Raw genomic sequence first — 12,136 nt, 5'->3', positions numbered from 1 at the left:
TTGACGGGCGGATTCTTAACCACAGCGCCACCAGGGAAGCCCAAAGCTGAGTTTTGAGGCAGCTCAAACAGTACTTGCCTATATTGCCACAGTGCCAGTATCTACCATGACAACATAAACACTATAAATAATATCCTGAAATAATTGATACAGATTCCTATAGTACTAGACAGTATGATATTTGAAGTGTCTAAAATCTTCTCTGGGATTGAAAAAAGAGAAAATTCAACCAAAATGTAAAAAACTTACTTGTATATCTGGATTAGTCTGAATTTCTCCGTAGTATTTAAGATCCAAGACTTCACTATTTTTGTGTGTCCAGCCCCTTGCTTGGACATATAATAAGCAGTCAGTAAATTTTGTTGAGTGAATAAGTGTACAGGATGTTATTTGAGATATGCCTTCAAGGTTGAAAAAAGAGCAGGTAAAGGGTGTTGTAGGCGTGGTAAATGTGCTGACTCGAGCAGAGACTAAAAAATGTGAGCCTTGTGTTACTGTTCTATGGGTTCAGCATTGCAAGCTCAAAGAATTGCAGAAAAGAAAATAACTTGCTTTTAGTTTGAGAGGAATGACCAGATCTGTTTTGTTTTCAGGTGACAATATGTACAGTTGTGAAAAATGCAAAAAGTAAGTGTCATTGGCAATGCTTTCAATTGCATGTTTTGTATTTTAAATGGTATTTTTCTTGGTAATTTGAATTGGGCATGTAGGGTTAATTTTCTGTTTTATTTAGAAAAATATAAAGGCCAGTAAGCTTTGTCCTAGTAAAAAATGACTGGTTGTTCTGTAAAACAAATCTGAGGTTACAAATTTAACAAATTTAATAGGCTTAGCTAAGATGTGACAGTGTATTTTAAGATATAAAGTAAGTATGTAATTTTGCATAAAACATTTTCCAAATATGTTGTAAATATATACTAGGATATATAACATACATTTTTATTACATAGGTTCATTCTGTCATCATAAATAACGCAATATTCTTTTCTGATTTACCACCTTAACAGGCTAGATTTAGGAAGTGAAAGTGACTAGAAAGGTACATAGTTTCAAGTTTATGTAAAATTCAGAAAGGTTATACCATGTCTAATGTTACCTGCTGTATGAGGGCCGAATAAAAAAGACATGATTTTTTATGATTTTATTTCTTTATATCTACTACTAGCTGCCTTTTTCTATCTTGTAATAAGTTTAGGCTTTTAAGGCTTCTTGTTGATGAGTTAGAAAAGAAAAGTAAATGGAGAATTGAAAGCAAATATGTCTGAGGTAGAGGGAACTGGAAAATTTTTCTGAATCTCTCTGATAGAAAAATAATGGCCTCCGAATAAGATCTATTAATAGAGTCTTCATAATACAAACTTCTGGCTTTTGTCAAAAACGCAGGGAAATGTTGATCTGCAGCTGTTGGTCTTCTTCATCACAAAAAGGAATAGTGTATTGTTAGGTCAATAAGGAAGAAAAGCTGCCTTGTACTTTCTAGAAAAAAACACACCTCTAATGAATTGGAAAGTATTTATTATCAGTTTGTCCTTGAAGCCACAGCTGATAGCTGAAGACGGAGTTGGCCCAGAGGGGGAATCTTTCTTGGAAAAACCGTGCCAACTAGGGAAAAGATAATAGTGAAGATGGAAAAGAACTTGCATCTACCCCAGAATCCAAAGTAGAGATCTGTCAAGTATAAATTAATATTGATTATTGGTAATTCCCTGGCAGTCCAGTGGTTAGGACTCTGCGCTCTCACTGCCAAGGGCCCGGGTTCGATCGCTGGTTGGGGAACTAAGATCTTACAAGCCGCGTGGTTTGGCTGAAAAAAAAATTTTTTTTTGATTATTAATAACAACCACTCTATTTTAAGTTATTTGTTTTCACATTTAGGAATAAAGGTTGTAATATATTGACCTGACCAACCAATTCTATGAAATTGGAATTTTATTTTACCCAGTTTTACATGATATCTGAATGTTATAAAGGCATAGCCAGGCCATAGATAGTAGAAGATTTTCATCAAAGAATTATACAACTCTAAATTTTTTATTACTGATGTCTTAATTAATAATTTTTTTACAATAAGCGGTTCCAGTGTTTTATTAGTATTTTTTTAATTGGTAGCGTATAATTCGGTAGTAAGCGTTTTTAGTCTGATACCTTTATTTCTGCATTTTCTAAAAGATTTTGCTGTATATTTGAAAATACTAAAGGTTTTGTAGATTTGTATGGGAAACAGGTTTATTAAAATTGGTTTTCTCTTTTCACCCCTTAGATTGAGGAATGGAGTAAAGTTTTGTAAAGTACAAAAGTTTCCTGAGGTATGGGCTTTATCACAATTTAATTTATTTTATGTGATAGGTAAGGCATTAATATAACATAACATGGTGTAGTAAATTCTTTAGCTTTGGTTGAAGAATGGAATGGTTCTATTGACCAGTGGCTGTGTATACCCTATTAAGATTATCCATTTTTAAAATACTGAGTTGCATACCAAGTAAGTGCCCTTAGCAGTAAAACTGTGTTGAACAGTTTAATCAGATACTGTAGGGTCTTGCAGGTATAAAGTGTAAAATTGGAGAAGCCAGTAGCTATGAACTTAGGAAGTACCATGTTTCATCATTTCCACATTTTAACATCTCTGGAATCAGGTTATCAGAATTGCAGGATAATGTTTAATCTTGACAATATGTATATTTAATAGACTCTTTTATGTAGCATATGAAACAGTAGAATTTTAAATAATCCTATGTTTCTCTTTTAAAAAGATTTTGTGCATCCATCTTAAAAGATTCAGACATGAACTGATGTTTTCCACCAAAATCAGTACCCATGTTTCATTTCCACTGGAAGGCCTGGATCTTCAGCCATTTCTTGCTAAAGATAGTCCAGCTCAAATTGTTACCTATGATCTTCTGTCAGTCATTTGTCACCATGGAACTGCAAGTAGTAAGTATCCAAGTTTAACATATGTTTTTAGATTTAAAAAAAAAGAAACATCTGAATTGATCTCTTAAACAAGACCTGATTGAACAAAAGAAAAAAGTATAAAAGTAGATTTTTATAATTATTTTATTTTGGTTATTAAAAACATGTCAGAAATTTTAGGAAATTGAATAATTTTACTCTGAAGTTTAAAATACTGGAAATTATGTTTTATGTCAAGCTAAATAATAAGGACTTTAACATGATTGTTTTTACACTGGGTTTTTAAGATTACATTCTCTGTCCTGATTTTCATTTCCTCAAGTGGTGGTGGTAAGGGTACCTACTGGAAAAGAATACGAAGATAGTTCTTGCTATATCTTTTTATTACTGAAATTATTTAAATTTTTTCTGCTTAAATTCAGGTGGACACTATATTGCCTACTGCCGAAACAATTTAAATAATCTCTGGTATGAATTTGATGACCAAAGTGTCACTGAAGTTTCAGAATCTACTGTACAAAATGCAGAAGCTTATGTTCTCTTCTACAGGTGAGGAAATAACTCTCCTGGCTAGGCTGTTTTGACAAATATGACGGAACATCTCATGTTGAGGTTAACAGTGACTTCTAAGACTTTCAAAGTGGATTTCTGAGTAAAGATTAGAAATTGTTTTACTCTCATTTCATTATGTGAGTAAAAGTGAAAGGTTGCATGCAGAATGATCTTTTGTTAAGAGAATGTTAAGTCATTTAGTTGAAGGGCAAAGGAATATATTTTGTTTTAGAAAGACTGGTTTTAATTTTAAAAATTAGGCACTGACAGTAGGAATTAAGAACCATATTTTCTCCTAACATAGCTAATAAAAGAGGTATTGGACTTCCCTGATGGTCCAGTGGTTAAGACTCCGCGCTTCCAATGCAGGGGGCATGGGTTCAATCCCTGGTTGGGGAAGTTCTGCATGCCACGCAGCATGGCCCAAATAAAAAATTTTAAAAAAAGGAGGTATTAATATAAAAATAAATCCTTGGTACCTTTTAGTATCTTCTAAAAGATTGTAATAACTACTAAAACGGGAAAGCAAATTAACTGTTTAGATCTTATTAACAATCATTTGAATGTCTGTTCTCTAGCAATAATGTGGATACTAGTAGTTAAGATATAGTATCACCCCTAGAGTGTGTAATGTAGTGGGGGCAGGGTGGAACAAAGTATATTTCTCATGAATAATTTTCAAGACCTAACAAGATTCACAGTTCAGTCCACCCTCCATATCCATTGGTTCCACATCCGAGGATTCAACCAACGGCATATTGAAAATATTGGGGGGAAAACGATTCCAGAAAGTTCCAAAAAGCAAAACTTAAAATTGCACACCAGTACTATCTACATACCACTTATGCTGTATTTACCGGTGTTTGCATAGCATTTACATTTTTTAGGTATTATAAGTAATCTAGAGATGATTTAAAGTATATGAGAGGCTGTGCATAGGTTATATGCAAATGCTACACCATTTTATATAGGGACTTAAGCATCCACAGATTTTGGTATTTGCAAGGGTCCTGGAACCAATCCCCCACGGATATAGAGGGATGACTGTGTTAATGTGTGTGCTAAGTCTAATAAGTGAGCGGAAAAATCCACTTACTAATCTAATGGAGTAAAATGCATATTGAATTTAATGAATCACTGTCCCTTAATAGGAAGAGCAGTGAAGAAGCACAAAAAGAGAGGCGGAGGATATCAAATTTGTTGAACATAATGGAACCAAGTCTCCTTCAGTTTTATATTTCTCGACAGTGGCTAAATAAATTTAAGACCTTTGCTGAACCTGGCCCTATTTCAAATAATGATTTTCTCTGTATTCATGGAGGTAAGAAACTCTGTAATGGAAAGTAGTGGTAGGGATTTGCTGTTAAATAATTTACAAATAAGGAAAGAGCCCAGAATTTTCCTCTTCCATTTATTTTCCATTTCCCCATCTACATTCCAACTTAAATGTGTTTATTTTGCTATGGTTTCAGAAATCAGCTTTTTCTTCTAATTATAGGCAATCTGTAGCCTTTTCATAGAACAGATATTTACTGAGTACCTGTTCCAAACCCTGTGCTAGAGCCTGAAAATACCAGAAACACTATTTCTATTTGCATAGCTTTAATTTCATAGTAAAGACAGATGCATAAACAGGTAATTATGGTGCAGTGAACACTTCTATTGCCCATCATTTTTCTCAGCTGAGAGACATGCAGCTCCAACTGTATCCGTGGCTCTTACCTTTTGTCTAAATGAATAGCTGACTCTTTTCCTAACTATGAAAATGTACTCGGAGCTTAACAAAAAAAACCTCATGCAGTTTTTTGCTAAATGTAATTTATGCCTTTGTGACTGACTGTTAGTGCGTGTTCCCATGACAACCTTAGTGTGACACCTTAATTAAATTTCATGGTTGAAGACTTGATATTCTCATAAATTAATTATTTTTGCGGTGAAACCACAAGAGATAGTAGAAATGTCCCGTATTGGATTTAGAAATCTAAACCTTGAAAATATTTCTGTATGTGAATTTTTCTCTTTATTATTTCCCTACTTGAGCTACTAACTTAAGTCTCTTCTGGTTCCAAATCTCTGTATAATCCTTTTATGGCATTTGTCTGTGCCTGCCTTTTATTATGGTTATTCATATAAATTCTTCATTTCTACTGCTAGCTCATAAGCTCCATGAAGGAAAGATTGTCTCTGATTTATCTCTGGCTTGCCCCAATACACAGTCAAGGCTTAGTAAAGATTTATGTAAGTTAAGGACTTGAACATCTTGGTTAACTTATTTTTCTCTATTTCAAGAAATATGTTCATCTTTAGGAACATATACTTAATTTTTAACCTTTTGGGAAGAGTTTTTAAGAATAATGATTGGAAAAAATGCCAGTGATTAATCAGTTAAAAGTAATATAAAGGAATTTAAGAATGAGACAGACCCATTTAAACTTTTTTAGGTGTTCCTCCACGAAAAGCTAGTTATATTGAAGACCTGGTATTGATGCTGCCTCAGAACATTTGGGATAACCTATATAGCAGGTTTGTTTTTTAAATCAGACAATATGGTATTATGGAAATCAGGTTGTGAAATTCGTTAAAAGGAGATTGGATTATTTTGTATATGCTCCCTGTGCTGTATGTTGCTTATGTGGAATATTCCCTTCTTCATTTATTCACTCTGAAGTGTGAGTAGAGAGACTTTTGTGGCTAGTGTGGCCCTAGTCTAGATAACTAATTCTAAGTTTTATGTTCTGATAATCTGTATCTCTAAAAGTATGCCGTGATATTTTTCTTAAATATTTTTTCTTAAATATTGACAATAATTCATTCTATGAATTCTTACTTAGTGGCCAGGGGAAGCCTTCGTCTAATTAAAACTTGATTAAAACTGTGGCTGTGTATAACTTAAGATTTATATGTTGTATGCTAACTTTTGACAGCCACTTCTTTTACTTTATGTTGTTGCAACAAACATATTTTGTAACAAAAGTAGCTGTAAGGGGAAGTTGAAATACAGATGAATCAGTAATATCTTCTGATAAATAAACTGATAAAATCAGCGACCCTGAAAAACATAAAATCAGGTCCTTACGATAATTTAGTTTTTCCATTTTACTAAAACTTGGACACATTTCCTAGAACATCAGCTTACTTCCAGATTATCATACTTATTAAATTCTTCATGCATTAGGTATGGAGGAGGACCAGCCGTCAACCATCTGTACATTTGTCACACTTGCCAGATTGAGGTGGAGAAAATTGAAAAAAGAAGAAAAATTGAATTGGAAATTTTTATTCGGGTAAAAAAGTGATGCTTTTCAAATTATAAAAATGATCTAGAATAAAGATAAAGAACTGACGATTAGAGGAACCGTGTTAGTGAAATGATTGGATGAAATAGTTGTAATACATTTTAAGTCTCATGGGCTCATAACAGTGAGAGACCCCAGTCAGGTGACTATAGTTCTAGTGAGTTAAGTTCTTCTTTTGGGGGTTTTTGTTTTCATGGATTGGTAATAAATTTTGTTTTATGTATTGGCACTGGCAAGAAATCTCCTTATTGAAATGGTAAATTATAAGTTTCCTTAAGTTAGTGGTTTTTCTGAAAACATCTACTCAGATTGCATTCTTTACTTCCACCCCTTTGTGAAATATAATATTGTTTTGGGGGACTCTCTATACTTATACCTAGTTCCCGCAAAGTGAGTATGTTATGAGGCATTTCTTGATTGCAAGCAACAGAAAGTCTGATCACAGAATCAATAGGAAGAGCTGAATAACCAGGTTTTATGGACAAAGACTAGTATAGTTCCATTTGTCCAGGTAGCAAGAAATAAGTTTCTTCAAAGTGCTGCTGTCAGTAATACAGCTCCAACCATTTATTTATTATTCGATTCCTAGTAGAGAATACTACTAGAGTTTGAGTCACCTGAGAGGCATGTTCATTGATATTTCTATTGAAATTATATTGGTGGAGGGATAATTCTATAAGGGAAGATTGAGATTCTTTTAGTAAAAGAAGGGGAGAAGTTAATTGAGCAGATATTATAGATGAACAGTACATTCCATGTTGTGGCCACAGGCTTCTTTTCATAGATATAGGGGTGTTTTGTGTGTGTGTGTGTGTGCCTTTGCGTAAAGTAAAGAAATTTTCACATACACAGGGAGATATTACAGGTGTGGATTGATTTATTGTGCTTGAGCCTCCTTTGCTTTCTAAATATAAGGAGGCAAATTTTAGTTGAATATTAAAAGTAGTTCATTCCACGAATGCTTAAATAAATGGCTAATGACTATATCCGTTAGGGTTTTTTTAAAAAATATTTATTTATTAATTTGGCTGTACCGGCTCTTAGTTGCGGCACACAGGACCTTCATTGCTGCGTGCAGGATCTTTAGCTGCGGCATACGAGCTCTTAGTTGTGGCATGCATGTGGGATCTAGTTCCCTGACCAGGGATTGAACCCGGCCCCGCTGCATTGGGAGCATGGCGTCTTAACCACTGGACCACCAGGGAAGTCCCATATGTTAGGATTTGATCAACAGAAGCCATTCTAAGTATTTTGAGTAGAATAGGAATACAGGCAATGAAAGAGTTAAATAACTACTAAAAAGACTGGGTAGTGAAGATCCAGAAGACCATAGCTGACTTTCAGGAAATCTGGAAGGCTGCCATACTGGAGGTAGGAGTGGGCACAGCGGGTCAAGTGGGGTCTCAGAGCCCAGACAAGGTAAAGAAAGCTTCTGTGTAGTGGTGTGGGCCTGGTCAAGGATGTTGGAGCCCAGGCAACGTAGCAGTGGATGCCTGTGTTGGCTGGAGATTGCTGTGTGAGGCGGCACAGCTTAGTGGTGGTGGTAAAACTGAGGGATTGATTCCATGTGTAGGATTGATCAGATAATATGAGTGTAATGAGAGCCAGATTTCTTATTTGTCAGATAAGGGAGTTACAGATATCGAAAGAGAGGAAACTAAAATGGACTCTTTGTTATTGGATTAAAATTGTAGGCATCTTTGTGAACTCACTGTGATAGATACATATATACATATAGAGGTATAAATGTGTGTATGTGTACACATATATAGAAATAAATGATGTACCTAAGTTAATTTCCTAACTCTGGCACTGAAAAGGCCTGGAAGCAGTATTAACTCCAGTAGGATTGAGCATACCTGGCTCTCTTTGGATCTTGGCTTCTAAACATCTTTCTCTAGTAAAAGGAACCAGCCCTCCTTGGAGAAATGGCTGCTTTCAGGGCCGGGGCAGGGGAATTAACAAGATGAGCTTGGAATTTCTCACTGTTCCAGAAATTAAAGAAGTTTTTGAAGAATGATGGGGAAATGTCAAAAGTACACAGAAGCCAGCTTGAAGGGACTTTTACTTGCCAAATTTGGGACAATTTATGCTTCAAAATAAATTATAATGGTATTATAATGCATTAAACAAAATAGGAGATATTGTGTTCATACTGTTATAATAAGTGAATAAATTGAAAGACTGATGCGGAATGGAATATTAACATAGTTCCAGCTTATTCCCCACAAAATACGTATTAATTTCGAAGAGAAAAGACTAAGCAAGAAGAGTCTGACAACCAACTCAATGAAGTCATTAAAGTGAACATCAGTAGCAGTGGAATATATCAAAATCATGTGCTAGGATAGGATACAATGAGAAGAACACAGCATCTCTTGTTTGGTAGACAGTGCATAACCTGAGTTTCAAATGAGGAAAGAAAGCCTGGCAGACCCAAATTGGGGGACATTTTATAAAACAACTGGCTTGTAATCTTCAAAATTGTCAAGATCGTGAAAGTTAGGACTAAGGAACTGTGCCACCTTAAAGGAAATATGAAGTTACATGCAACAAGTGATTCTTGCTTGTGTTTGTTTTTTCGGCCGAGCGGCATGTGACATCCTAGTTCCCCGACCAGGGATCGAATCCGCACCCCCTGCAATGGAAGCGTGGAGTCTTAACCGCTGGATCGCTAGGGAAGTCCCAACAAGTGATTCTGAACTGGATCTTTTGGCTATAAACAACATTATTGGATCAATTAGAAAAACTTGATGGAGTCTGAGGATTAGGTGCTAGTATTATATCGATGTTAATTTCCACATTTTCATCATTTGTGTTAAATGTGTAGGAAAAAGTCCTTGTGTGTTTAGCAACTTACTCTGAAATGGTCTAGGAAAAGAAAATTTCTTCGTATTTTACTGGAGTTTTCCTGTAAGTTTGAGATTGTTCCAAAGCTAAAAAGAATTTTTTAATTGCACAAAGCTTCTGGAAATTACCTATGTTGCTTACCACTGGCAGGTCTCAGGAGAATGCTCAGAAACTTGATAGACTTGATAAGCCGCTAATCTCAGGACCCTGGTGGGTTATCCTGAGGATGCTGCTGTTAAAGATGTTAGCTGCCTGTGGCACCGAGTGAGGGATTCTTGGGAAGATGCTTGGAAGTGGTGGCAAAACCCTACTTGTGCCATCTGTGGAGGCCTCAGTCCTGCCGCAACTACCACCAGAGGATGTGGTGGAAATTTCTCTTTCTCTCGTGCCTTCCATATATTGCATATATCATTGGCAGTGACTGATCTGGAGCACTACTGGCAAGCGATCCTGGAAAATGAAGTCTTCTCTTTTCATAGAAGAGAGTGTAAGAATGAATGGAAATGATGCATTAACAGACAATAAATACAGTATAGTTTGCCCCCCTTGTCATGCATTCATACGTCAGCAACAACAGTAGCAATAGTATCATGTTTCTGCCTAACATGATGCAGCTAGCTCATGTACTAATAGATGCAGCATTTATCCTTTCCCTAAACTTGGGAAACCCAAAGTCCCATCAGTTAGTTATCCATTTCTGGATGATGATCATTCATATTTAGTTCAGTCAGTTTAGTCATAATCTCCCTTTTATATTCTGCAATCTAAAGAATAAACCATAAGATTAACCACCAACAACATACCTTATATGAAATAGAGGAATGAAAGAAAGGAAAAATAAATTAGTAATTTTTCACAAATTTAGGAATATTTACAAATATGTATTGGGTTGGCCAAAAAGTTCGTTGGGTTAGTGAATACATTGTTCAATAAAATTCTTGGGGAAAATGAAAAAGGTGTCTTTTAGTTCTACTTAAAACCGAATGAACTTTTTGGCCAACCCAGTGCATGGGGGAAGGAAGAAATATGTGTCTACAGCTTATAACTACCCATTCCATATTCTCTGTTTTCTCAGCCAGCACTTCAGCTGGTTATTTACCTGATAAAGTAACCCAGACCTTCGTTCCTGAAGAGTCTGAGCTCTTTGTAGTCTTGCCTGTGTTAGATTTCTCTAGTTGTCTATGAACTTTTAATCTGTGGATATGGAAATACTGAATGGTGCTTATAGTGGATTGAATGCTGGTCCCCCAAAAAGGTGTTTCCGTGTCCTAATCCCTGTGAATTGACTTTATTTATGAAAAGGGTCTTTTTATATATAATTAAGGACCTTGAGACAAGATCAACCTGGATTATCTGCATGGACCCTAAGTCTAATGATAAGTGCCCGTATAAAGAGATGCACAGAGGAGAGATACACAGAGAGAAGAGGTGAAAGCCATATGGAGACAGAAGACAGAGATTGGAATATACACTCACAAAGCAGAAGGTTGAAGAGGCAAGGAACCGAATCTCCCCTAAATCTCCCCTTCTTCTCCACAAGAAGCACGGTCATGCCTACACCTTGGTTTGAACTTCTGACCTCCAGAACTTTGAGAGAAAAAATAATCTGGTTTCAGCCACCAAGTTTGTGGTGATTTGCTATAGCCCCCCTCTGAAACTAATACAGTGGGTATAACCTGATTTTCAGACATAGTTCTCCTTGTTTCTGTTGTGTAGTAGTCATTTTATTCTACTTTTTATATAGCCCTACCCACTTTGCCTCTTGGTTCAGTGACATGAGGAACCCAAAATGGCCAGAGGAGTGTCTCATCTTCCAGTCCAGTAAAATCATTGTTGTGTCCCTTTGGAACCTAATACCTCTAAACTAGTAGAGACCAAAGTTGTGATAATTAGAAGCAAAAAAGCTTTTGTGTCAGTAGGTAGTTATAGATAAACTCTTCTACTTCCTTTACAGCACCATAGAGTTGTTTCTAGTTTGGGGCATATACTACATCCTATAGGATAGTACCAACCCCACAGTGTTTTGCCACCCAGGCACAAAAACAGTATTCAGTAGGCCAGCAACTTTTAGGTGATGCCATATGGTAAAGTCAGTGAATTCTATGGATGTGAGCCCATTGCTTCATTTATTTTGTGTAAAATTAGTTACATAATCAGAGGTGATATGGGATATCATCTCAGGAAATGAGACATTCAGTAAGACCAACAAACGGTGATACTGGAAGAAACACTGTAGGTTAGGAAGGTAGGCCCAAATCCAGTTCTAAGCATTTGTAAATCATTTATCATCAAGGGGCTTGTATATATCCAGATTATGTAAGATTATATAAAGAATTCGTACAACTCAAGAAGATAGATATTCCAATTTAAAAATAAGAAAATATTTTAATATACATTATCCTTAAGATATGAGTGATAAGCACATGAAAAGGTACACACTCTCAGTAGTCATCAGTAAAATGCAAATTAAAGCCACAGTGAGATACCATTACACACTTCTTAGAATGGCTAAAATAAAGAAGTGG

At 35.7% G+C, this 12,136-nt stretch overlaps 1 protein-coding gene across 2 annotated transcripts in view; it reads left to right on the top strand.

Annotated features, from left to right (window-relative positions):
• USP33 (ubiquitin specific peptidase 33) overlaps positions 1 to 12,136 on the top strand; it is a 71,961-nt gene that overhangs the window by 52,594 nt on the left and 7,231 nt on the right. For both annotated transcript variants that reach the window (XM_060089982.1, XM_060089981.1), the window contains exons 15-21: positions 594 to 627; positions 2,261 to 2,306; positions 2,754 to 2,934; positions 3,336 to 3,462; positions 4,617 to 4,786; positions 5,907 to 5,988; positions 6,641 to 6,749. In XM_060089982.1, the coding sequence (XP_059945965.1) occupies positions 594 to 627; positions 2,261 to 2,306; positions 2,754 to 2,934; positions 3,336 to 3,462; positions 4,617 to 4,786; positions 5,907 to 5,988; positions 6,641 to 6,749 (749 nt within the window). The remainder of the gene's footprint in view (positions 1 to 593; positions 628 to 2,260; positions 2,307 to 2,753; positions 2,935 to 3,335; positions 3,463 to 4,616; positions 4,787 to 5,906; positions 5,989 to 6,640; positions 6,750 to 12,136) is intronic.

The sequence above is a fragment of the Mesoplodon densirostris genome, chromosome 2 (genome assembly GCF_025265405.1).
Source record: "Mesoplodon densirostris isolate mMesDen1 chromosome 2, mMesDen1 primary haplotype, whole genome shotgun sequence".
Lineage (NCBI taxonomy): Eukaryota > Metazoa > Chordata > Mammalia > Artiodactyla > Ziphiidae > Mesoplodon > Mesoplodon densirostris.
The sequence above is the reverse complement of the archived record's forward strand: the minus strand, read 5'-3'. Positions and strand labels throughout refer to the sequence as shown.